This window comes from Orcinus orca, chromosome 14 (assembly GCF_937001465.1).
Source record: "Orcinus orca chromosome 14, mOrcOrc1.1, whole genome shotgun sequence".
Taxonomy (NCBI): domain Eukaryota; kingdom Metazoa; phylum Chordata; class Mammalia; order Artiodactyla; family Delphinidae; genus Orcinus; species Orcinus orca.
In genome coordinates this window covers 12802376-12829510 of record NC_064572.1, presented here as the reverse complement: position 1 = coordinate 12829510, position 27135 = coordinate 12802376, and the positions used below count along the sequence as shown (strand labels likewise).

The following is a 27135-nucleotide window of genomic DNA, read 5'->3' as shown; positions in this document are numbered from 1 at the left end:
CACCCATTGCCAGTTGACTTAATAAGGTGTTTTCAGAGCAGTAGCAGCAGCAACAAACCTTCTGATCCAGAATCGTGCCTTGCATTTGGATGTCACATCTCTTTAGTCTTCTTTTAATCTGGAAGAGTCCCTCAGTATTTCTTTGTCTTTCGTTGTCTTGACTTTAATGAACTCCCTCCCGCCCTTCCTTCCTTTTTTCCTCCCTCCCTTCCTTAAAATACACCAGTTATTTTGTAGAATCCCCCTTATTTGGGGTTTTCCTGGTCTTTCCTAATTATTAGATTAAGGTCATGCACTTTGGGCAGGTACACCATAGAAGTGATGTGTCCTTCTCAGTGCCATATCAGGAGGCACGTGATGTCGTCTTGATCATGTGGTTATGGTGGTGTTTGCCATATTTTTTCATGGTAGAGTGGGAAAATTTTTTGAGACTATGAACTATGAAAATATCTCATTTTTTATCATATTTTTACCATCATAAGTTTTAGCATCCATTGATGATTCTTGCCTGAATTAATTATATGATAGTTGCCAAACAGTGATTTTCTGATTCCATTTCTTCTACATTTATTAGTTGGCATTCTACTGCAAGTGAGAGCTTTTTCTTTATTTATTGTATGTTTATGTCTATATATACGTTACCATCATGTTTTTTTATAACAGCTTTATTGAGACATAATTCACATACCATAAAATTCACTCATTCTAAAGTGCACAATTCAGTGAGTTTTAGTATATTACAGAATTGTGCAACCATCACCACTATCTAGTTGTAATGCATTTTCGTCACCCCAAAAAAGAAACCCCTGCCCATTAGCAGTCACCCTGTTTCCTACTCCCTCCTCCTGCTGGAAACCACTAATCCACTCTCTGTCTCTACGAATTGCCTGTTATGGACACTTCATGTGAATAAAATCATACAATATATGGTCATTTGTGACTGACTTCTTTTGCTTCGCATAATGTCTTGACGGTCCATCCATGTTGTAGCATGTATCAGTACTTCATTCTATTGCTGAATAATATTCCATTATATGGATATACCTCATCTTGTTTATTCATCAGTTGATGGACATTTGGGTTGTTTCTACTTTTTGGCTACTATGAATAATGAATAAATATCCAGGCACAAATATTTGTGTGGACATATGTTTTCAATTCTCAAGTATACTTTGGAGTGAAATTGCTAGATCATATAGTAACTTTAACTCTTGAGGAACTGCCAAACTCTTACCATTGTGCTGTACAATTTTACATTGCCTCTAGCAATGTATGTATGATGGTTCCAGTTTCTCTACATACTTTTCAACACTTACACTGTCTTGTCTTTTATTTTAGCCATGCTTACAAATGGCATCTCATTTTGGTTTTGATTTGCATTTCCCTGATATCAAGCATCTTTTCAGGTGCTTATTGGCCATTTGTATATATTTGTCAGAAAAATGTCTATTCAAATCCTTTGCCCATTTTTAAATGGAGATGCCTTTTTATCTCTCAGTTGTGAGAATTACTCGGTTTTGCACAATATGTGTTTCTAAGTTTTTTTTTGTTTTTTTTGTTTTTTTGCGGTACGCGGGCCTCTCACTGTTGTGGCCTCTTCCGTTGCGGAGCACAGGCTCTGGACGCGCAGGCTCAGCGGCCATGGCTCACGGGCCCAGCCGCTCCGCAGCCTGTGGGATCTTCCCAGACCAGGGCACGAACCCGTGTCCCCTGCATCAGCAGGCGGACTCTCAACTACTGCACCACCAGGGAAGCCCCTCTAAGTTGTTTTTATGTTAAAATAATCAGTTATTTATTGTCTACAGTGGATTATCCTCTGTAGTCTTAAATTTCTAATAAGAATAAATGAAGGTGTTTATTTGCATGTAAATCCCCAACATAAGAAATCTAACATAAGTATTTAAAAATTTCTGTCTATTCCCTTCCCAGTGTCGTTCTCTTTCCTTTCTTTCCAGAGATGAAAACTATCCCTTTATGTTGGTTCTTTCAACTAATGTGAGGATATTTGTATTTCTCTCTCTGGGGAAAATTCAGTAGGCGTTTCATATTGAACCCAAACTTGTCATGATACAGAGTTACAATTTGCATTCTATAATTTGAAGTCCAATTTAATCGTGAGGCTCACTTAATTTTGTAATTTGCAGATTGCTTCATATTGTTAGTGGCAACAACTAGGTTTATTTCATGTTTGATTTTAGTTATTAACTTTACATTTATCATTACTTTTTAAAAAATATTTATTTACTTGGCTGCGTCGAGTCTTAGTTGGGACATGCAGGCTCAGTAACTGTGGCTTGCGGGCTCTAGAGCGCAGGCTCCGTAGCTGTGGTGCGCAGGCTTAGTTGCCCTGTGGCATGTGGGATCTTAGTTCCCCAACCAGGGATCGAACCGGCATCCCCTGCATTGCAAGGCGGATTCTTAACTATTGGACCACCAGGAAAGTCCCCTATCGTTACTTTTAATAATTCTTTTTTGTGATTTTTATGTTATTCATTATGATCATCTGTGGTGCCTATCCCCATATTTCTCAATAGCCTGTATTAAGATTTGCTTAAGTCAGGTTACTGCATTCAGCATCAAACCTTTTAAAAAAGCTGCTAGTACTTTGGTTTTAGCATATTATACTTGTTAGAGGACAACAGTAATGAGAGGGCATTTTAATAAGTATTCCATATTTTAAGTTCAGGGTCTGATAACTATAACTGTTACATTTGACTTGAGTTTTCTACTTTTCTCTCTTCTGCCTTCTGTTAGTGGTGCTAGAAAACACTGAGATGATAAAATATTGGCAGCAAGTAACGTTTTAACTATATGATATTGGGGGGAAATTTCTTATCATTATTGTTTACATTCTTCAGCCTGACAGAAAAATATTTATTCTGAATATTTGACTAAACTTTATCTATGAAACATGAAAAAGTTTTAATGGGTAATTTGCAATTAATTTGATAGCCCATAGATTCAAATGTTGGAAATCAGTTCCCTGGATTGATCAGAGGATCAACCTGGGATTGCCTCTTTCAGATATGATTTTTGCTCAAGATTGTGTTTGATAAACCAGCTGTAATAATTCATAGATTTATTTAAGCCTGAAACTAATTATTGGTTTTACAGAAAAGAAAGACCTACGTGAAGTTCTTACATTGGTAAACCCTAGATTACCTAGATTGGTAAGCCCTAGGTTAATCATATGAGCCAAGGAAACTTTTTTTAATCTTATTGAAGTGTGGTTGATCTACAATGTTGTTAATTTCTGCTGCACAGCAAAGTGACTCAGTTATACGTATATATACTTTTTCATATTCTTTTCCATTTTGTTTGTTTTATTTTATTTTCTATTTGTTTTTGCGGTACGCGGGCCTCTCCCTGCTGTTGCCTCTCCCATTGCGGAGCACAGGCTCCGGACGCGCAGGCTCAGCGGCCATGGGTCACGGGCCCAGCTGCTCTGCGGCATGTGGGATCTTCCTGGACCAGGGCACAAACCCGTGTCCCCTGCATCGGCAGGCGGACTCTCAACCATTGCGCCACCAGGGAAGCCCCCATTTTGTTTTTTCACAGGATATTGAATATAGTTCCCTGTGCTGTACAGTAGGTCCTTGTTGTTTATCCATCCTATATATAATGGTTTGCATCTGCTAATCCCAAACTCCCAGTCCATCCCTCCCCCACCCCCCCTTCCCCTTGGCAACCACAGGTCTGGCAAAGAACTTACTCTTGCTTTCTAGTATTAATTCAAAAGTATGTAAATTTCAGATGTCAACTTAGAGTAGAAATTTAAATTAAGCATAATATATTTCAAATAATTTTTAATTTTTAAAAAGTTGTTTCTGTGGAAAGAAAATTTATGGAAAAAGTGATTTCGCTAGTTTTTTTTTTAAACCTAAAAATTATGTAACCTATTAATTACTGCATTGAGAGTTATTAGAGCTGATTTTGACACTCTTTGTTTCAGTTTTCTATACTGTGATTTACAAGTCTGTAAATTGGGACAGTTGTTTACCTTTCACCTCAGGAGGTAGTATGAAAACGGCATTTGAATGAATGTATATTTTCTCCTCATGGACTAAAATAAAATAGCCTTTGAATTAGAACAGTGGCATTAATAATTCATGAAGAAATCTCAAAAAATAAAAATATCATTTTCTAAATTTTTGTTTTTGTTCTTCTTTTAAGAGTAAAATTCCAGTTGGAATTAAAGCTGGGAGTTCTAATAAGGTGAGTCACTTTTCTTCATTAAATATTTCTGCTTTACATAGTGAAACTTGCCCCTTACTGCTTGTTGTAGTTGCTGAAGAGAACCGTGATATGGTTAGTTAGGAATGGACACATTTTTGTATGAGAATCCCAAATCCTTAATTTTGTAGCAAGCAGGGAGGTGTAGTGTATTCTTTACAATTAAACTATATAGCTTCTTTTGAAATACTTTAGTTGTGTTTTTAGAACTTCTAGAATAACTATAAAGTACTGTAGTCAGTGTCAGTTTACCTAATCAACAGACATTTTGTCAGGCGTGTATTTTTACTCTTCTGTTTCAGCTGTTTTCAACTATTTCAGTCATATTCAGGATTATATTGTATAAGAGTAAACAATGATCAAGATATTTTGAGCATAGTACTTTTCAATGACATTAAAAGGTTACCCTTTTCCTCTTATGGGGTATGTCATAATCTACTTGGCCATTCATATGTTTTTAAATAACAGTGTGTTTCTAGCTTTTCACTATCATACATATGTAATAAAGATCATCCTACCCTCTCTCTCTGCTTCCCTATGCATCCTCTCTCCATTTTCTTGTGCTCTCTACCTTTGCAGTCTTTGGTTTGCACTCCCTCTTTTATTTATTTTTGTTTCAGATCTACAATAAATAGTATAGACAATTGATATCCCTTCTGAACTTCCCAATCCCATTATATTTCCTCCCTCCCTAGAGCTAGCCACTTTGCTGAAGTTCATGTCTATCCTTCTGTGATACTTTTTCTTTTTATATTGTATTATACATGTATCCACAAGTAATATATAGATCTGTTATACAAAATTTAAAACAATATTATATTTTGTATTTCTTCAAGTTAAAAACGTTTTTTTTACTTTATATTTTTACGTGGTATTGTGCTTTTGAAATTTTATCTCTGCTAATATATGTAGATTTTGTTAATTTTAATAGCTGCAAAATATTCAGTTGTATAGATATTTGTATAATTGTGTGAATAGCCATTCCTCTGTTGATGGACATTTCAATTGTTTTCAGGTTTTTGCTATCACAAACAATGATAGCATCGCTTCTATGGTGTACCTGCCCAAAGTGCATGACCTTAATCTAATAATTAGGAAAGACTGGCACCTTTGTCTTTCGTGGAATTGTGCACATATGTAAGAGTTTCTCTAGGTCTATATTTAGAAGTAAGATTGCTGGGCCAAAGGGGATGCCTATCTCAACATTACAGGAGAGTACCAAATAACTTTCTAAAGTGGTTTTGGTTTTTGTGTTTAAATGTTGCTCTGGATATGGATTCAGCAGTGGGACTGCTGGCTCAAGGGTTTATTCATATTTACAGCTCTACATAAATAGTGTTAAATTACTTTCCCAAGAGTGTCTTCTCAGTTCACATCATCACCAACATACCAATGCAAATTGCTACATTTTTAATGTCTTTGCTTATTTATTAGGTGGAAATTTGTGACACATTTTCATTTGCATTTCTTCCATGTGTTAGGGATTCTGATAATAGGATGTATCTATATTTAGTATACATCATCATTGACAAACTGACTCTTCTGCCAATGGAACCTGAAATAAAGACAAAGGTAATAATTGATACTAAACTTACATATTATGAATTTCTTTTCAGTACTTGAAAGTGGCAAACAATACCAAAGAATTAGAAGATTGTGAACAAGCTAGTAAACTGGGAGCAATTAACAGCACATTAAGGTAAATTTCATTTTAGTAGTATTAAGAAAATATTCCCTTGTTTTATTTATTTATGATAGAAATCTTTGGTTTTTCTTGTGATTTTGATTAAACATTAAAGTTTCAACTAATCTTTGAAAGGAAAAAGTTACTCTTTATCCTAAATTTCATGATAGCTTTGCTTCCTCTTAGCTTATTCGTTCTGAAATTTCTAAGTCATCAATAATGACTATTAAAAAGGAAAAATTTAGGTGATTTCTCATTTAGCAGGGTTTATGGGTCCATTCTTCCTGATTATTATGGGAAAAGGAACTTGAATCTCTTAGTCTTTTTAAAATAGTAATTCAATCTATATGTTACATTTTGAATGGTAAAGGTTTCTATTAACGTAACTGTTAACGTTTCATAGATTTTTTTTTTTCTGTTGACTTTATTTGCTCTAAGTACAAACCTGCTTTTGAAGGCCAACATGAGTAATTTGTAAGTGGTCTCAGATTATGCAGTATAAAATGACTGAGCAGATCTGTAGTTGTGAGTGGGGAAGGGAATGTTACAGAAATTCTTTTTAATTTCCCTGTTAAGATTTGTAATTATGTACTATAATTGTTAAAGACAATAAAGTTAGTAGTTTTATGTATCTTATTTATTGATGAAAAATTCTAATATATAAAAGTAGAAAGGATAATATAATAAACACCCATATATCCTCTACTCCAAATGAATAAATGTTAACATTTTCTACCATGTTTATGAGAAAAGAGAAATGCCAAAGATGAATTTGAAATCCCCTATGTTTATTCCCCAATCCTGTTTTCTTCCCTCTTTCCTTAGAGATAACTGAATTTGGTATGTATCCAAGTCCATGTTCTTGTTTTTAATTTATATATATATAGTTTGTGTATATGATTTTATTTTTCCTTTATGTAAATGATATAACGTGATAATTAACATTCTGCAACTCTTTTTACACTGCACATTTTGTTTTCTAGATATATCCATGTTAGAATGAGACAAATCTCTATGTTTTTTTAGCTGATAAATTGTTTTCATCATATAAATATGCCATATTTTGCTTATCTGTTCCCCTACTGATGGCCATTTAGGTTGTTTCAAATTTTTTACTTCTACAAATTATGCCACCTTGAGCATCCTTGCTAACGTTTTTTGTATACACTGGAAATAAAATTGCTGAACCCTAAGCGTGCCCTCTTGCAGCTGTTCTTCACATAGCCTGGTGGCTTTTCTAAAACACTTGTGTGGCTATGTATGGCCTCCAGCACTGCGAACTTGCTTTTTTCTCCACATCCTTGCCAAAAATTGGTAATGTTTGATAAGTGTGAAATAGATCTCATTTTTCCTTAATTATATTTTGTTGATTATTAGTGAGTTTGGGCATTGTTTCCTCTTGTTTATTGGGCATTCCGGTTTCTTATTCATTCAACAAAGGAATGCCTACAATATGCCAGGTGCTATTCTAGGATTATAGCGGTGTAAGTGGGAAAGAAATTCCAGCGCTCCTGCAGCTTAATCCTAGGCAGAGATGTGCGAGAAACAAGTAAAGTTAGTGCTAAGTAATAAAATGATGATGAGTGCCAGGTAGAAAAATGATGCAGGGAAGAGTGAGAGAGAGGGCTAGGGGTGAAGGTGGTTGCACTGTTTTAAATTGTTGGTCCAAGAAGGCCAGAGTGATAACAGGCAAAGCGCTCATGAAGGCCTGAGTCATAATATGGCTGCCTGGGCATGTAGCGGGTGGGGAACAGTATTCCAGGCATGCATAATGGTTAGTAAAAGGCCCTGAGGCCAAAGCTTGCCTAGACTGCTTGAGGAAGCACAAGGCCAGTGTGGCTGGAGTATAGTGAACAAGAACAGGAATGGAAGACAAAATCAAAAGATGCTAGGGATGGGAGGGGGCAGGAGTAAAGTGAGGTGGAGATCTTGTAACATCTTGAAGACGCTTATTATGAATATTGCTTTTAAAACTGAGTGGAATGAAAAGTCACTGGAGGATTTTGAGAGTGTGTTGGGGAGCCAGGTGTTATGTCGTGGAAGCCTGCTTTATGTGGTTATTGTAGTAATCCTTGTAAGACATGATGGTGGTTTAGTTCAGGCTGGGGTGATGGCAGTGGAAATGATGAGAGGTGGTCAGATTCTGGATAGATTTTGGAGGTAGAGCTGAGAGTATTTGCTGAAGGATTGGATGTAGGGTATGAAAACAGAGAGGAGCTAAGAATGATTACAAGATTTGGTTGTAAAAAAAAAAAGGAGCTGCCATTTATTGAACTGGGGGCACCTACCGGAGGAGCAAGTTTGATGGGAAATTTTAGTTCAACCTTGGACTTGTTAAGTTTGAGCTGCCTGTGAAATGTCCAGCAGGCAGTTGGATATACAAGTCTCAATTTCAGGGGAGGGGTCTGGGCTATAGATAAAATGTGGGAGTCATTCAGTGAATGTGTGATATTTAAAAACCATAAACCTGAGTGAGATTACCAAGGAGAGAATATAAATAGAGAAGTGATGCAGGGACTGGGCCTTAAGTTATCATAAGATTTTGAGGTAGATTGCCTGTTAATATTCTTTGCTATCTTTTCCTCCATTGGAGAAGGGGTGCATTTTAAAATTATTCTGTAGGCATTCTTCATATAATCTGATAATAATTCTTTGTTGCCTGTATGGGTTGTTAGGGCTTGTCTTTTAACTTTGCTTATGGATTTTTGTTGTTAAACTGAAGTTACTAATTTTTTAAACTTTTAAGTTTAACACACACATAATAAAGTATACAAATCTTAAGTATAAAGGCCAATTTAATTTTACAAAGTGAACCAACTCTATTAGCCACCATCCAGAACAATATACTTGCTACCCAGAAGATCACATTATGTACTTTCCTAGCCATTACCACCTTCCAGAGTTAATCATGATTTTGAGTTATGTGAGTAAAGATTAGTTTTGCCCATTTATATACATGGAATAATATAGTGTGTATTCTTTTGTATCTGGCTTATTTTATGTAACATTATGTTGAATAATATTATGCTGGATGTCTTGGCCATTTCACAAAATATTTAGGTGGATATTTGCTGGTACATGTGGTATGCATTTCTGTGGAGAATATACCTAGGAGTGGAATTAAGAACTGCCAAATGGTTTTCCAAAATGACTGTACCAAAATACATTGCCGCTAGTAGTAGTGTACAGGAGTTCCTCATTCCACAACTTCTCCGACAATCGGTAGTGTAATTTTTAAACAGCTTTATGGAAGTGTAATTGACACACAGTAAACTGCACCTATTCAAAATGTACAATGTGATGTTTTGACATGTGTACGTTCACAAAAATCAGCACAATCAAGATGGTTATGTCTGCACTCCCCAAAGTTTTCTCATGCCCCAGTGTGATCCCTCCATCCCATCCCTTCCTGTCCCTGTTTCCCACTTCAAAGATGACTACTTTAACTCACGGCACTGTCTTGATAGAAAACCCTAGGTTAAGCCCAAGAGATTCTTCTTTAAGTACCGTGGCATCCACCTTCATACTGACTTTTAGAAAAGCTGGACTAGATGACCTCTAAGGTTCCTTATAACTTGTTTATAAACCAACCTGGGCCAGCTCTATTAGCATTAGATTAACATTCCATATCTTTTCTGCTACCATGGCTTTAGGCAAGGGTTAGATGAAACAATCCAGAAAACTTCATCAAATAAGTGTGCTGAAAGTTCCTCTAAGTTAGTCATATTGCTCATAAGAAAATAGGCATTTATATCAAAATTGCTTTGTTCTTTACTATTTTCAGCAGAAGACTTATCTGATTAAACATAACTGTAATTATCATTTTAGCTCTAACTAGAGCTTAGGCATTCTTGTTTTATGGCATCATATATTTCAACTGAGTCACCTATGATATAAAATTTTCCATTAACTTTTATGAAGTTAGTTATATATTCCCATAGGAGAAAAAAAGTCCCATGGTAAATTGAATTGGAAATTTTTATTGGTAAAGTTGTAGTGCGGCCAGCCTTATATACTTCCTGTAGTCGTTATGCTATGCAGCAGCTTCTCAAATACAAAATAAGTTATTGGCTGTGACAGTACCACATTTATGAATACCTGATATATACTTGGTACATCATTTTTTTTTGCCTCATTTTTTTTCCTTTAGGGAATAAAGATGGTATATATGCTACCATCATGTATTTAAGACAGAGAAGGTCTGAATATAGGTTAAAGTGAATATAGGTCAAAGTTTATTTGAATGAGTGTAGTTGTTCCTTTATCAGTCCTCCAGGTCAGAAATCTTGATCATAGGACTTCCCTGGTGGTGCAGTGGTTAAGCATCTGCCTGCCAATGCAGGGGACACAGGTTCGAGCTCTGGTCCGGGAAGATCCCACATGCCGCGGAGCAACTAAGCCCGTGCGCACAACTACTGAGCCTGCGCTCTAGAGCTCGCGAGCCACAACTACTGAGCCCGCAAGGCACAACTACTGAAGCCCACGCACCTAGAGCCTGTGCTCTGCAACGAGAAGCCACTGCATTGAGAAGCCCATGCACCACAACGAAGAGTAGCCCCCGCTTGCTGCAACTAGAGAAAGCCCGTGCACAGCAATGAAGACCCAATGCAGCCAAAAATAAATAAATAAATGTATTTATTAAAAAAAAAGAAATCTTGAACATAGATTTTGTTAAATGTGACATAATGTGTAAAATGAATGATATACTGTGATGAAAGTGACATTGGTGTTACTAGGGAATAGCACATTGGATGGAAGATCCTATAAATGCATTTTTTAGTATTTTGGGTTGTATAAGTAGAGAAGCAATTTAAATTAAAAGAATTATGAAAGTAAATTTAATTCCTACTTTAGGAAAAAATAATACATAGTTAACTACAATTTCTAAGTCAATTAAAAAGACCAGCCTGAATTTCATGTTTAACTACGTCTTATATGTATTTGTAAATTAGTTTTCTGGTCAAAGTAGTTATCATTGAACTAGGGCTAAAATAGTTTTAATATAGTTAAGAAATATAAATTACTCACAGAAATAAATATGTATTTCGTATAACTTGTTTTAATCATTCCTTCATGTGACTGCTAACTGAATTTGTAACACCATCTAATTAATAAAGACGTGATCTCAGATTATCTATTTTTAGTACACTAGAATACAGTGTTAAAGTTTTCAACTCCAGATTTAATCCTTTTTCTTTTTTATTCCTCCTTCCCATAGTAATCAAAGCAGAGAAGCTTTCATTGACTGGGCAAGATATGATGATTCACAGGATCACTTTTGTGAACTTGATGGTAATAAAAGAAACTATTGTAATTACATTATTTTAACTTTAACCCTTTTAAGACCCTTAAATCAGTGAAGTTACAGTCAGAGTTATAGCTTAAAGACACAGGATGTTGTATGTGGATCTTATTATTCATAATGGTGTTTATTGAGAACCGATGTTCCAGGCCCTGTGCTAAGTGCCTTAAGTACATTATTTCTTAGCTTTACAACTACCCTAATAGGTGTGTATTATTTTATATCTGGGGAAACTGTCTCAAAAAGACAAAGTAACTTGCCCAAGATCACACAGTAGCAAGAGGCTGAGACAGGATTTAATCCCAGATCTGACTGAGTCCCAAACCTGTCTTCTTTCCATTGTGACACCCCACCTCGTATGGACCTCTAATTCAAGCCACTTAGTTATAGGTCTGTGACCATGTTATAGAAATGTTCACACTCGAATTAGTTGGAGGTCTCAACAAACTAACATAAAGATACCTTCCAACATCGTAGAGGACTCTAATTTGACTTCCCCACAGCCCTCTTTCCAAGAGTCCCCTGGAATGGAACAAATGGTAGTTCAGTAGTAACTACCACTTCTTTTAACAGAAAATAATTGACGTGACTCAAAATTTTTTATCTATAGGAGAATACTCCCAATAATTGTGTTGAGTAGGCTTAAATCATTCATTTGGCCTCTCTTTACCTTTTACCTTGGTATTGTTATTTTCTGGTGGTAGAAAAGAATTTGGGGTTCAACCATGCATAACTGAAAACAGGCAGCAGAAGTTCTTCTGAATTTTTAAAGCATCTGGCATGGTTTGCTTTCTAAAGACTTGTTTTAAAGATTCTTATGTAGAATTGTGTTTTTAATGCTGTCTGTAATGGAATAAATTACAGGGTGCTTCTACAATAGTATGGTAAATTGAGAAGATGCTGGGAGAGGGAGTGTTATTACCGTGTTTTGTATGGTTTCAGCAAGGAAATTGTTAAGAAATCTGAACAAAGTTTTTTTCGATATGATAATGGGCAATTCATAAATACCCTTATTATGATATTTGGAATTGGCAACGGTTTTATCAGAGCAAGCCGTTGTTCCTGGGTAAGCACTCACGTGACTGACTGCTCTCATTTGCTTTTTGGTTGTCAATCTAATTATATTTGAGTGTTTAACACTCATAGTCACTTCTTTCCAACTTCTCATGTATTCTTTTATTAAAATATTCTGGATAGTGCTTATTTAACAGGTTTTCAGATTAAAAAATCATTTCTGTGAGTATATATTTCTCTTTAGGTATTTAGTAAAAAATACTCAATTGTAGAGATTGCTTGCTATGATTAAATTGATGTGTTCTATTATCTGTCATCAGTATAAACAGTGTTAATTAATTTTTCAGTAGTAGCTTCTTAAATCGTAAAAGTGGAAGAGGTGTCCTATAAAAATTTCCATAAAATCATCCTTTAAAAATTTTAGGATTACATATTAAAATAACTAGTTGTTTTTATATTTTTTAAATTAATTTTTGGCTGCATTGGGTCTTCGTTGCTGCGCGTGGGCTTTCTCTAGTTGTGGTGAGCTGGGGCTACTCTTCGTTATGGTGTGCAGGCTTCTCACTGTGGTGGCTTCTCTTGTTGCGGAGCATGGGCTCTAGGTGCATGGGCTTCAGTAGTTGTGGCACGTGGGCTCAGTAGTTGTGGCTCGTGGGCTCTAGAGCGCAGGCTCAGTAGTTGTGGCACACGGGCTTAGTTGCTCCGCGGCATGTAGGATCTTCCCGGACCAGGGCTCAAACCCGTGTCCCCTGCACTGGCAGGCGGATTCCTAACCGCCGTGCCACCTGTTTTTATATTTTATGTAATTCTTAAACACGTGAAACCATGCTACTAGTTGGATTACCACGATTCTCCTGGGTAGTAATGTTCATGTGTGTCCCAAAGTTTTTTACCTGCAGTTGAAAAAAAATACTATCAGAGTAGCTTTGGAGTCATTGTTTAGTTATTTCAGTAATCTAAAATCATTAGATTAGGGACTTCCCTGGTGGTCCAGTGGCTAGGACTCTGTGCTCCCAGTGCAGGGGGCCTGGGTTCGATCACTGGTCAGGGAACTAGATCCCGCGTGCCGCAACTAAGACCCGACGCAGCTAAATAAATAAATAAAATAAAATCATTGGATTAAAACAAAAAGTCTAAAGAATATTCACCCCAGTTATTGGAATATAGTCAAACACCCTTGCTCTCTGCTGTTTTGTTTTTATCATTATTTGAAAGGAAAGATGATCCTCATAGATCAAATAATAGGTTTTTAAATAATTCAGCGGTTTAAGGTAAGCCGCTCTCCCTACCTCTATTTTTTTTTTTGATATTGTTTTTATGCATGGCTTGCTGCTTCCTTTGCTTCAGGTTTCTGCTCAAATGTCACCTCCTCAGAGAAGCCTGCTGTCATAAAAGAGTAACCACTTTCACTTTCTATCTCTGCACTGCTGCCTGCTCCCAGAGTACTAAGAACTATGTGAGAAACACTATTTAGTTTATCTGTATGTTGTCTGTCTTCATCTAGATTGTGAGCGACTTGAGAGCAAGGACCATGTCTTTTTCTTCACGACTGTATCCCTAGTGCCTAGAACACTGCCTGGCCATGGTTCATGCCCAGTAAATATTTGCTCAATGAAGTAGTTAGTTCATAAATAACCTGAACAGTGTGATAGATTTTTACTTTTTATTTTTCCCCTTAAAACAGGTTCATTGATACATTAAAAATACTGCTTAAAACACTGGTTTCTAAATCTGGCTGTGTATCAGAATTATTTGGATGCTTTACAAACTATAGATTCTCCTTGACTGAGGAAATTATGTTTTAATAGTGAGTTAGTGGCAGTTTGGGGTAGCGTTGGAGATGGAGGCTTGTAGACCCAATCCTGAGTCTGTAACCTTATATTTTTTGTCTGTGTCCATAAGCAAAAAGCTTACACGCTAAATTGTCCTATGCAACCATTACATATTAAGAGATATATGGGTTAGAAGGTGGGAAGGATGCCTGGCACCATAGAGCATGCAGTGTGGCCTCGTAACTCTAACACTAAATTAGGACAGTGAAAAGAAAATTCAACTGGGGAAAAAAGGTGTACTTGAGGAGGAGGAAAAAATATTGGTTCAAGTTGATGAATTCCCAGAATTAGGTATTTTGATTCAGTAGTAATTCTTTGAATCCTTAGGTATTGGTTAGCATGGTCAAAAAGAAAGAATAGCTTTGGAGCAGGTTTGTAGAGGGAGGAAAAAGAGAAAACTTTTTGAGGGGAGGACTTGATAGGGATCCAAGAGCATTACCTGAACATATGATACAGCTGTACAAATGGAAAGAAGTTATAGTTTGGGAACAATTTAATTATGATCATGTCACAGGTGGCCCTGGGACTAAGGATGGGTGTGTTTATAGGGAACCTCAGCCTGTGTATGCTTTCTCCCACATATGTTCCTCACTGTGGATGTCATGAAATTCTTGTCAGTATAGGTCAGGGGTTGACAAACTTTTTCTTCTGTAAATGGGCAGACAGTAAATATTTTAGGCTTTGTGAACCATATGGTCTCTCTTACAACTGCTCAACTCTGCCATAATAATGTGAAAGTGGCACATAAGCAAATGAACATGACTTGTGTTCCCATAAAACTTTCTTTACAAAAATACACAGCAGACCAGACTTGGCCTGTGGGCCATAGTTTGCTGATACCTTCTGTAGGTTAACAAAACACCTTTTTCATGATTTGAAAAAGTATTAAATTTTTTAAAACAACTTTTGATTTGGGAACTAAGGGAATGCACACTAAGAACATTAAGAACGTAAGTTTACTTAAGTACTTTAAAAACTGATATAATTGATTTTACTCATGTGACTTTCTACTCCCTTAGAGTATATTTTAAATCCATATACTTTAATATTTGAATCCAGGGTTTTTTTTTTTCTTTGTTGTTTAATTGGGCGAAGAGGTTGATACTAATTCAATCTTCACATTCATAGATGACTGTACGTAAGTGTAGGCTTATGTGGGTGCACATACGTTCTTTATACATGTGTGTATACATGTATATGTCAATGGGTATATATTTATGATATTAATATTTCTAAAGCTTATATACATAACTGAGTCAATTTTGCAAGTGAACTTGAGAACAGCTCAAAGAAACTTGAAATATATAACAGAAATTAGTGAATTGTAAAACTTAAAATTTTACTGTAAAATCCATATTTCATTAACTAAATGATTTGAATTTTTATTTTTCAATTAAGATTTTTTAAATTATTGTTTTAAGTCCTGATCAATAAATGTCCTTCAACAGTTTCTGTTCATCCATCTGTAAGTTAGCGTTTTCTGTGCTTTAACTTATTTAGTGGAATATCTATATAATGTTAGTGCTGGAAATAGAGCCAATATTCTTCAAAATCATGTTTTCATTGTCTGTAAGTTAGACACCACTCGTTTAGTAATGATACGTTATGATTATCTTTGTACTCTTTATACATCACAAAAGTATCAGGTGGTTTTTGAAAGGTATGGATCAGTATGCTGCTTTTTTTTCCCTTAAGATTATGGATCATCTCAGTCTACGGTCATTGAATGACCAATGAATATTTTTGACTGATAGGTAATGAAAGCAAGAGGGCCCATATTTTAATGACCATGTTTGTCCCTGTTTCAAGTCAGGTGTCTATATACCATTGATTTAATACCGTGACACCAAAAATTAGGAAGCATATGCATAAAAGAATACATCCATGCCAACATACATAGCATTTCAGCTTATAGGTGGTATGAGCATAGATGTGTGAAGCATAGTCATTATAATTTTTCTGTAGATCGCAAAGCGTGTGCTTCCCTTTTCTACCCAGAATGTGACCATTAAGACCATTTTTCTTTATCTTTTGTATCCCCCAGAGATCTCTATCAAAATGTTGTCCAAATAGTGGAGATCTAGTAAATACTAATTTGAGTTTCAACACAGAAAATGGTTATTTAATTTTAAATGTGTTAATAAATTCTTGAAGTTGTGCCTACTCACCAATATGTTAACCAATTAATATGTTAACCAATATATTAACATTGGTAAAAATAAATTTGTAACTTTTTTTTTACTACAGCATTGTGTAACTCTATGAATGATCGAATTTGAATCACAAAGTTACTACACCATTTACTTCCTAAGTCCAAGTAGAAAGTATCAGGGAAATCTTTTCTTTTTTTTTTAGATACAATATGTGCAAACAAAATAAATGTTTCAAGTATGTGTTTAGGTAGATATATACATAGGGGGGCAATCACATAAAATATTAAGAACAGGTTATGATTCTGTTAGGTCTTTTCAGTCCTACTGGTTAAAACTTAAATGATTAATGCCTCTAATAAGGTAAAGCCTGTTACATTCCGTAAGAGGGCATTGAGTGTCCAAAAGAAAGGGAGGAGTTATATTTCCTCTCTCAAGTTCAAGTTATTTTAAGTCCTGGGTCAAGGACGGTCACAAGTGTGCTAACCACTCTACCATTTAAGTTGGAGATGACTTGAAAGCGTAGCATTTCTCTAACCTTTGGATAGTCCTGTTTGCTTTGTAATGGTAAATTTTAGATAAATAGTGAAATGTGGATGGTTTCATGAATTGTTTCTTGTTCAGATGAGAGATCTCCAGCTGCTCAGTATGTAGACCTTTTGCTGAATCCTGAGCGTTACACTGGCTATAAAGGGCCCTCTGCGTGGAGAGTGTGGAACAGCATCTACGAAGAAAACTGTTTCAAGTAACTGGAGGGGGTAGGGGAAAGAGGAGGATTGACTAGAGGGAGGGTGGAAGAAGGGGAATACTTGTTTCTCTTGGAAAAAATTACATCAAAATGTCAAACCATTTTACGTTTGAGTTTTGTATTTTCTTTTTCAGACCTCGATCTGTTTATCGTCCTTTAAATCCTCTGGCACCCAGCCGAGGTGGGTTTTTGATACATTTTCATGCTTTTAGAAATTGTTTACAAGATACCTTTGTAATTATATGTTGAGAAAATTTTTAACTATTTTATATTTTTGCTTAATTTCAATGATCAAAAGTATAAGATTAGTTCATAGTTAGGTCTCAAGATTTCCACATTTTATATAATTACTGTCATTTATTGACTGCCTGATATGTGCCAGGCCCTAAACTAGGAGCTATATATAAAATAAATTAGAATATATGGGTAATCCATATATATTAGAGGTTCCTGGGGAACTGGTAAAAATCTGAATGCCCAGGCCCTGTCCCATACCAGTTGTCACAGTCTTTGGAATTCGGACCCAGGCGTTGGTCTTTTTTAAGCTCTCCAGATGATTCCAGTATGCAGCCGCTTTCAGAACCAGTGACTCATAGCATGCTTCTCTGACTTCAGTACGCATACAAATCACCTAGGAGCCTTGTTAAATACAGGTTCTGATTCTGTAAGTCGTGGGTGAGACTCCCAGGTGATGCCCAAGTGCTGGTCGATGCACGACACTCTGATTCAGAAGGATGCAGAGAAGTATCAGAAAGTTAGGTTGCCACTTTGCCACATCAGGCTGTTGAGCACATGAAATGTGGCTAGTGTGAAACTAAATTTTACATTTTACGTCATTTTAGTTCATTTCAACTTAAAAGCTGAAGCAGTATAAAATATTTTTGCCATTGAACAGAACCTGATTGTTTTGGTAGAACTACTTTAACTCTTGCATCACAAAACAAATTGTTGATGTACTGCAGTGCATGTATACCTTTTACTTTTTAAAATGTGGATATTAGAAAACATTACAAATTTTTATTAGAAAAAAATTTTAATTACATATATGGCTGTCATTATAGTTCTATGGGACAGCATTATCTTACATAGTTGGAGTTTATTCAATATAAAATTATTAGGCGTATCCTCAATCTATTCTCAACGAGGACTCAAACCCTGGGAGCAGCCCTGTGACTGACGTGCCATTCTAATGCTTTCTTTAGACCAGGATTGATTTAGGAACTTGAATTTCCTGGTCTAGATTCATCTCTTTAGGCATTTCTCAGAACCAGAGTGACTTAGGAAGTTTGATGAATGGACTACTCTCAGATGTGCACTCACAGTATGGCCAGTAGTTTTCCCAAATTCATCCTGAAACTGCTTGGGCAAGATAATCGAAGTGTGAAGAAGGTGTGCATGGCTTCTTATCCTTTGTCTTTTTTTACTACTTTTACCTCATAACTTTTCCATTTTCAACTTAAATGTTTTTATTATACAAGATTTTATAAAAATTGAAACAATGCAAAAGTTACATAAAGTAAAAAGGGAATGCTTCCCCCACCCCTACCTCCACACACTTTTTCTTTTCCGTAGTACAGAGTTTGGAAAGTGTCCTTTCAGACCTTTTCTATGATCACTTACTCTTTTTTTTTTTTTTTTTTTTTTTTTTTTTGCGGTACGCGGGCCTCTCACTGTTGTGGCCTCTCCCGTTGCGGAGCACAGGCTCCGGACGCGCAGGCCCAGCGGCCATGGCTCACGGGCCCAGCCGCTCTGCGGCATGTGGGATCTTCCCGGACCGGGGCACGAACCCATGTCCCCCGCATCGGCAGGCGGACTTCAACCACTGTGCCACCAGGGAAGCCCTCTTTTTTTTTTTACATCTGTTTTTTTGACTGTGCTGGGTCATCATTACTGTGCGCGGGCTTTCTCTAGTTGTGGCAAATGGGGGCTACTGTTCGTTGCAATGCACAGGCTTGTCATTGTGGTGGCCTCTCGTTGCGGAGCACGGGCTCTAGGCGTGCAGGCTTCAGTAGTTGTGGCTCGCGGGTTCTAGAGCGCAGGCTCAGTTGTGGTGTACGGGCTTTGTTGATCCGCGGCATGTGGGATCTTCCCGACCAGGGCTTGAACCCGTGTCCCCTGCACTGTCAGGCAGATTCCTAACCACTGTATCACCAGGGAAGCCCTTTTTTTTAACATCTTTATTGGAGTATAATTGCTTTACAGTGTTGTGTTAGTTTCTGCTGTATAACAGTGAATCAGCTATCTGTATACATATCTCCCCATATCCCCTCCCTCTTGTGTCTCCCTCCCACCCTCCCTATCCCACCCCTTTAGGTGGTCACAAAGCACCGAGCTGATCTCCCTGTGCTATGCTGCTGCTTCCCACTAGCTAGCTATTTTACATTTGGCAGTGTATATATGTCCAGGATACTCTCTCATTTCGTCCCAGCTTACCCTTCTCCCTCCCCATGGCCTCAAGTCCATTCTCTACGTCTGCATCTTTATTCCTGTCCTGCCCCTAGGACAGGATCAGTTGTTTTTTTTTTCGTATATTCCATATATATGGATCACTTACTCTTAAAGCAGAAAATATAATTGTTCATTTAATAAAAGCATCAAGTCCTAAGAAATACTTCACTTCCATATTATGATAAACTAGAGACATGAGGCTGTAGGAAAGATGAAGAGAGGAAGGAAAGTGCATAGAGAAAAGGATAGAGAGAGGAAAGAGGAGCAGAGAAAAAACAAGTGTAGAAGAGGGAGACAAAAGACTAGGTAAGGGAGAGAGTGGGTCCTGGGTGAAAAGTGGGTACCCCAGGAAGTAATGCAATAGTTCTCACTAATGCTGTTTATACGCTTTCTCCACTGAAACTGCCAATTGTCGATTAACAGCTGTTTAATATTTTTTTTGAATTTTATTTTTTTACACAGCAGGTTCTTATTAGTCATCCATTTTATACACATCAGTGTATACATGTCAATCCCAGTCTCCCAATTCATCACACCACCACCCGCTGCTGCTTTCCCCCCTTGGTGTCCATACGTTTGTTCTCTACATCTGTGTCTCACTTTCTGCCCTGCAAACTGGTTCATCTGTACCATTTTTCTAGGTTCCACATATATGCGTTAATATACGATACTTGTTTTTTTCTTTCTGACTTACTTCACTCTGTATGACAGTCTCTGGATCCATCCACGTCTCTATAAATGACCCAATTTCATTCCTTTTTATGGCTGAGTAATATTCCATTGTATATATGTACCACATCTTCTTTATCCATTCGTCTGTCGACGGGCTTTTAGGTTGCTTCCATGACCTGGCTATTGTAAATAGTGCTGCAATGAACATTGGGGTGCATGTCTCTTTTTGAATTATGGTTTTCTCTGGGTTTAGGCCCAGTAGTGAGATTGCTGGGTAATATGGTAATTCTATTTTTAGGTTTTTAAGGAACCTCCATACTGTTCTGCATAGTGGCTGTATCAATTTACATTCCCACCAACAGTGCAAGAGGGTTCCCTTTTCTCCACACTCTCCAGCATTTGTTGTTTGTAGATTTTCTGATGATGTCCATTCTAACTGGTGTGAGGTGATACCACATTGTAGTTCTGATTTGCATTTTCTAATAATTAGTGATGTTGAGCAGCTTTTCATGTGCTTCTTGGCCATCTGTATATCTTCTTTGGAAAAATGTCTATTTAGGTCTTCTGCCCATTTTTGGATTGGGTTGTTTTTTTAATATTGAGCTGCATGAGCTGTTTATATATTTTGGAGATTAATCCTTTGTCCGTTGATTTGTTTGCAAATATTTTCTCCCATTCTGAGGGTTGTCTTTTTGTCTTGTTTATGGTTTCCTTTGCTGTGCAGAAGGTTTTAAGTTTCATTAGGTCCCATTTGTTTATTTTTGTTTTTATTTCCATTACTCTGGGAGGCAATCAAAAAAGATCTTGCTGTGATTTATGTCAAAGAGTGTTCTTCCTATGTTATCCTCTTAAGAGTTTTATAGTGTCCGGTCTTACATTTAGGTCTCTCATCCATTTTGAGTTTATTTTTGTGTATGGTGTTAGGGAGTGTTCTAATTTCATTCTTTTACATGTAGCTGTCCAGTTTTCCCAGCACCACTTATTGAAGAGACTGTCTTTTCTCCATTGTATATCCTTGCTCCCTTTGTCATAGATTAGTTGACCGTAGGTGCATGGGTTTATCTCTGGGCTTTCTATCCTGTTCCATTGATCTATATTTCTGTTTTTGTGCCAGTACCATATTGTCTCGATTACTGTAGCTTTGTAGTATAGTCTGAAGTCGGAGTCTGATTCCTCCAGCTCCACTTTTTTCCCTCAAGACTGGTTTGGCTATTCGGGGTCTTTTGTGTCTCCATACAAATTTTAAGATTTTTTGTTCTAGTTCTATAAAAATGCCATTGGTAATTTGATAGGGATTGCATTGAATCTGTAGATTGCTTTGGGTGGTATAGTCATTTTCACAATATTGATTCTTCCAGTCCAAGAATATGGTAGATCTCTCCATCTGTTGGTATTATCTTTAATTTCTTTCATCAGTGTCTTATAGTTTTCTGCATACAAGTCTTTTGTCTCCCTAGGTAGATTTATTCCTAGGTATTTTATTCTTTTTGTTGCAGTGGTAAATGGGAGTGTTTCCTTAATTTCTCTTTCAGATTTTTCATCGTTAGCATATAGGAATGCAAGAGATTTCTGTGCATTAATTTTCTATCCTGCAACTTTACCAAATTCATTGATTAGCTCTAGTAGTTTTCTGGTGGCATCTTTAGGATTCTCTGTATGTAGTATCATGTCGTCTGCAAACAGTGACAGTTTTACTTCTTCTTTTCCAATTTGTATTCCTTTTATTTCTTTTTCTTCTCTGATGCTGTGGCTAGGACTTCCAAAACTATGTTGAATAATAGTGGTGAGAGTGGGCAGCCTTGTCTTGTTCCTGATCTTAGAGGAAATGCTTTCAGGTTTTCACTGTTGCAAATGATGTTTGCTGTGGGTTTGTCATATATGGCCTTTATTATGTTGAGGTCGGTTCCCTCTGTGCTCACTTTCTGGAGAGTTTTTTTCATAAAAGGGTGTTGAATTTTGTCAAAAGCTTTTTCTGCATTGTTGAGATGATCATATGGTTTTTACTCTTCAGTGTGTTGATATGGTGTACCACACTGATTGATTTGCATATATTGAAGAATCCTTGCATCCCTGGGATAAATCCCACTTGATCATGGTGTTTTATCCTTTTAATGTATTGTTGGATTCTGTTATTTTTGTTGAGGATTTTTGCATCTGTATTCATCAGTGATATTGATCTGTAGTTTTCTTTTTTTGTAGTATCTTTGTTTGATTTTGGTGTCAGGGTGATGGTGGCCTCATAGAATGAGTTTGGGAGTGTTCCTTCCTCTGCAGTTTTTTTGGAAGAGATTGAGAAGGATGGGTGTTAGCTTTTCTCTAAATTTTTGATAGAATTCACCTATGAAGCCATCTGCTCCTGGATTTTTGTTTCTTGGAAGATTTTTAATCACAGTTTCAATTTTATTACTTGTGATTGGTCTGTTCATACTTTCTATTTCTTCCTGATTCCATCTTGGAAGGTTATACCTTTCTAAGAATTTGTCCGTTTCTTCCAGGTTGTCCATATTATTGGCATAGAGTTGCTTGTAGTAGTCTCTTAGGATGCTTTGTATTTCTGCAGTGTCTGTTGTAACTTCTCCTTTTTCATTTCTAATTTTTTTGATTTGAGTCCTCTCCCTCTTTTTCTCGATGAGTCTGGCTAATGGTTTATTAATTTTGTTTATCTTCTCAAAGAACCAGCTTTTAGTTTTATTGATCTTTGCTATTATTTTCTTTGTTTCGATTTCATTGATTTCTGCTCTGATCTTTATGATTTTTTTTCCTTCTGTTAACTTAGGGTTTTGTTTGTTCGTTTTTCTCTAGTTCCTTTAGGTGTAAGGTTAGATTGTTTATTGGAGATTTTTCTTGTTTCTTGAGGTAGGCTTGTATAGCTATAAACTTCCCTCTTAGAACTGCTTTTGCTGCATCCCATAGGTTTTAGATCATCGTGTTTTCATTGTCATTTGTCTCTAGGTATATTTTGATCTCCTCTTTGATTTCTTCAGTGATCTCTTGGTTATTTAGTAACATATTGTTTAGCCTCCATGTGATTGTGTTTTTTTCCCTGTAATTCATTTCTAATCTCATAGCTTTGTGGTCAGAAAAGACGCTTGATATGATTTCAATTTTCTTAAATTTACTGAGACTTGATTTGTGACCCAAGATGTGATCTATCTTGGAGAATGTTCTGTGCGCACTTGAGAAGAAAGTGTAATCTGCTCTTTTTGGATGGAATGTCCTATAAATATCAATTAAATCTATCTGGTCTATTGTGTCATTTAAAGCTTGTGTTTCCTTATTAATTTTCTGTTTGGAAGATCTGTCCATTGGTGTAAGTGAGGTGTTAAAGTCCCCCACTATTATTGTGTTACTGTCGATTTCCTCTTTTATAGCTGTTAGCAGTTGCCTTATGTATTGAGGTGCTCCGATGTTGGGTGCATAAATATTTACAATTGTTATATCTTCTTCTTGGATTGACACTACATTATGTAGTGTCCTTCCTTGTCTCTTGTAACATTCTTTATTTTAAAGTCTGTTTTATCTGAGTATTGCTACTCCAGCTTTCTTTTGGTTCTTATTTGCATAGAATATCTTTTTGTATCCCCTCACTTTTAGTCTGAATGTGTCCCTAGGTCTGAAGTGGGTCCCTTGTAGACAGCATGTATATGGGTCTTGTTTTTGTATCCATTCAGCAAGCCTGTGTCATTTGGTTGGAGCATTTACTCCATTCACGTTTAATATAATTATCGATATGTATGTTCCTAATACCATTTTCTTAATTGTTTTGGGTTTGTTTTTGTAGGTCCTTTTCTTCTCTGTGTTTCCCACTTTCAGAAGTGCCTTTAGCATTTGTTGTAGAGCTGGTTTGGTGGTTAATATTCTTAACTGTGTTTCTTCCACACTATTCCTGGCTTCCACAGCTAGCTTTCCAACAGCTTTTTTCCAAAAATGAAATTTTCTGTCAGAATTCCACATGTAAAGCTAATCAAGACAGGGCTGCTGTGGAGCCTGAAAGCCCAGCCTTCTGGCCTCTCCCCCACATCTAGGCAGCCCCATAACCCCTGCAGGGATGCTTTCACTGACTAGAGTTTGGGAAGTGCTTTTATTAAGGTGAATATGTGCCGAGGAGCAGTAACTTAAAAAAGAAAAGTGCTCCAGTCTGGAAACACATGTTCAGAGAGTTGTGTGCATAATGATTAAAGGAGTGACTGTATATTTGTTAATTATTGAAACTGGTGGTCTTTATGATTGTTTAGTTACTCTCTGATACTATTTATTGCATAAAACATACATGAAAATCTTGTACTCTTTGGCCTATATTCTTATTAAGAAGTCTTATTTACAGGGTAACTACACACTGAGCAAGGTTCATGGTATAATTAATAGTTTAACACATAGTAAGTTTTAATCCCATAAATAAATAGGATTGGAATCTGAACTGTGTAAGACATTTTCTAAAATCCTGTCTATTATTTTCTCTTTCAGGAGAAGATGATGGTAAGTTAAAAGTCTCATTTTATGTTTGCTTCAAATGTAGAAGAAATGCCTTTAATGATCAAAATTTGATTTTTTCCTGTTTTTAATTCAAAAGAAAGTATCCTACTTTTTTTCAGAAAATAGCTACCAATCAATGGTGACCAAAAAAATAAGAATGTTTTTTATAATTTAAAGTTACCCTATGTTAGGGACTTCCCTGGTGGTACAATGGTTAAGAACCTGCCTGCCAGTGCAGGGGACATGGGTTCAATCTCTGATCCATGAAGATCCCACGTGCCGCAGAGCAACTAAGCCTGTGCGCCACAACTATTGAGCCTGTGCTCTAGAGCCCACGAGGCACAACTACTGAAGCCTGCGTGCCTGGAGCCCGTGCTCCGCAACAAGAGCAGGCACCGCAATGAGAAGCCCATGCACTGCAACAAAGAGTAGCCCCCGCTCGCCGCAACTAGGGAAAGCCCGCGCGCAGCAACAAAGACCCAACACAGTCATAAATAAATAAATAAATTTATTTTAAAAAATAAAGTTACCCTGTGTGTCAAGGGCACTGTGATGGGCATTGTAAAGGATAGAAAGATGTATAAAACATGCCTTCCCTCTAGGAGCTAAAAATATGTATAGTGGGAATGATCAGCACTGTACATAAGTGATAATAAAGAAGTATTACATACATAGTGCAACAGTAGGTGGTATAGCTCTTCGGAGGTAGAACAGATCCTGCCTCACTGGGAAAATTTACTGGAGGAGGTGGCATTTGAGATGGACTTGAATGATGGACTGGTTTAAAGCCTGAAGAATTGGATAGTGTGTGCTACTTGGATGACAGCATGGACCAAGGAGTTGAGAAAGGAAAAACAAGGCATGTTTGGGGAGAGTAGGAAAGACTTCATATATGGGGTACTTTAAAATTAGAAAGATGAGTAGAGGCCAGATTATTGAGGACCTTAGGAGCTAGACTTTTCCTGTTAGCAGCTGGGGCTTTTTGAGTAAACAAGTGAGATAATGAATGATGTTTTGTGTAAGAGTATCATCTAAGTAAGAGTATGTTGAATGAATGATTCTCTAGGAAGATGTTTGTGTTGTTTTGCTAAGGATGAAGACTCTCAGGAGGCAGAGTAATTCCCCACCATCTAATTTATCCCCTGGACTCCTTGCTCAACTCACCTATGTGTTGAGTTTTTATCATCATGCTTTGCTTTTTGCAATTAAAATAAGGATGAGTATAGGAAGTATATTAACTGTTTTTTTATCTTTATTGACTGCCATTTTTCTTTTCACTCAGAACAATATTGGGCTAGAAATAGTTCTTTTAGCATAGTACACAAGGAAGGCCCCTTCATATTCTGGTCGTTAACTTTTCTCAAGAATTATTTTGAAAATTTAGGGAACTTTTTTATTATCTCTTAAAACTTAGTAGTTTTAGATAATTGAGGAAATATACTTAGGTTTATTGCTCAGGAAAAATTGAATTAATAATTTGATTTTCATATTCACTTTTTTCTGGAAGTTTTGAATAATGCTATGGTTATCAAAAGCAAATTTAAGATTGTTTCTCCTCATACTTATGGATATTTAAGCCTTCAAGTGAATAAGGTTTACATAATATTTTGACTGGAAGTTTTCTCAAAAATTTTACAAGTCAAAATGTCATTTATAAGAACTTTTTCCCAAAACTACTTCAGTAACTTTTGGACTTTATCTTCCAGAACCATATGCCTATTTTTCCATTACACATGAGCAGCGGACATATTCCTTAATCTGTCATGAGAAATGTTTTATAGACTTAATTTATTCTTATTTATGAATGACCGTTTAAACATTTTAACCCAATTCTGTGTGTGTGTATAATTTTGATTGTTTTTGTTTTGTTTTTTAGGAGAATCGTTCTACACGTGGCTAGAAGGTAAATTTAATGTCTGCATTTTAAATTTATTGGCATCTTGCAAAAAAATGAATTGATTTATTTAATATATATTTGTAAGTTTTAGGATTCATTAAATCTTGACAATGTTTGAAAGAAAATAACATGTTTTAGGTTATTATAGTTTAGGATAAAATTATTTGAAAATTTTGAGGATATTGGTCAGCTAAAAACCAGTGTTATGGAAATATACAGGGCAGATGCGGTCATCAGGGTTCCAGAACTGGGTCCCAGTCTTATTTCCATTCTGTATGTAATACTCATCCAAACTACTTTTCTAGTAACCACTATGCAAGTCTGTTTTTTTAAGTTAGAGGCATTCTTTTTGGAAGGAAGTACTTTTTTTATATATGAAATTAAGGGAAGATGAATTTGAATTCAGAAGGTTTTAAACATGTTTACACATATAGTCTAAACTTGTCTAACTAAAGGATAAAATAATACAGATCCCAATATATCATATACCTTCGCATTCTTATATTTTCTAGTGTTGAAATTATGAAACGTTATTAATGGAAAGCTGAAACATTCTAGGATTTTAACAACTTTGGTTAGTAACTGGATATATGCTGCTTTTAAAAAATTTACCAAATTGCCATTAATTTATGAAACCAAAAGTTCAAATATATTAATGAAAGATAAGCAAGTTGAATGACAC

General features: G+C 36.3%; 1 protein-coding gene across 3 annotated transcripts in view; it reads left to right on the top strand.

Moving 5' to 3' along the window:
- The window catches only part of ERO1B (endoplasmic reticulum oxidoreductase 1 beta), a 64190-nt gene that overhangs the window by 21444 nt on the left and 15611 nt on the right, over positions 1-27135 (top strand). For 2 of the 3 annotated variants that reach the window (XM_004271554.4, XM_033431287.2), the window contains exons 4-10: positions 4174-4215; positions 5850-5932; positions 11136-11209; positions 16840-16960; positions 17098-17144; positions 24548-24559; positions 26433-26459. In XM_004271554.4, the coding sequence (XP_004271602.2) occupies positions 4174-4215; positions 5850-5932; positions 11136-11209; positions 16840-16960; positions 17098-17144; positions 24548-24559; positions 26433-26459 (406 nt within the window). The remainder of the gene's footprint in view (positions 1-4173; positions 4216-5849; positions 5933-11135; positions 11210-16839; positions 16961-17097; positions 17145-24547; positions 24560-26432; positions 26460-27135) is intronic. The other variant, XM_033431282.2, reaches the window with a different exon arrangement.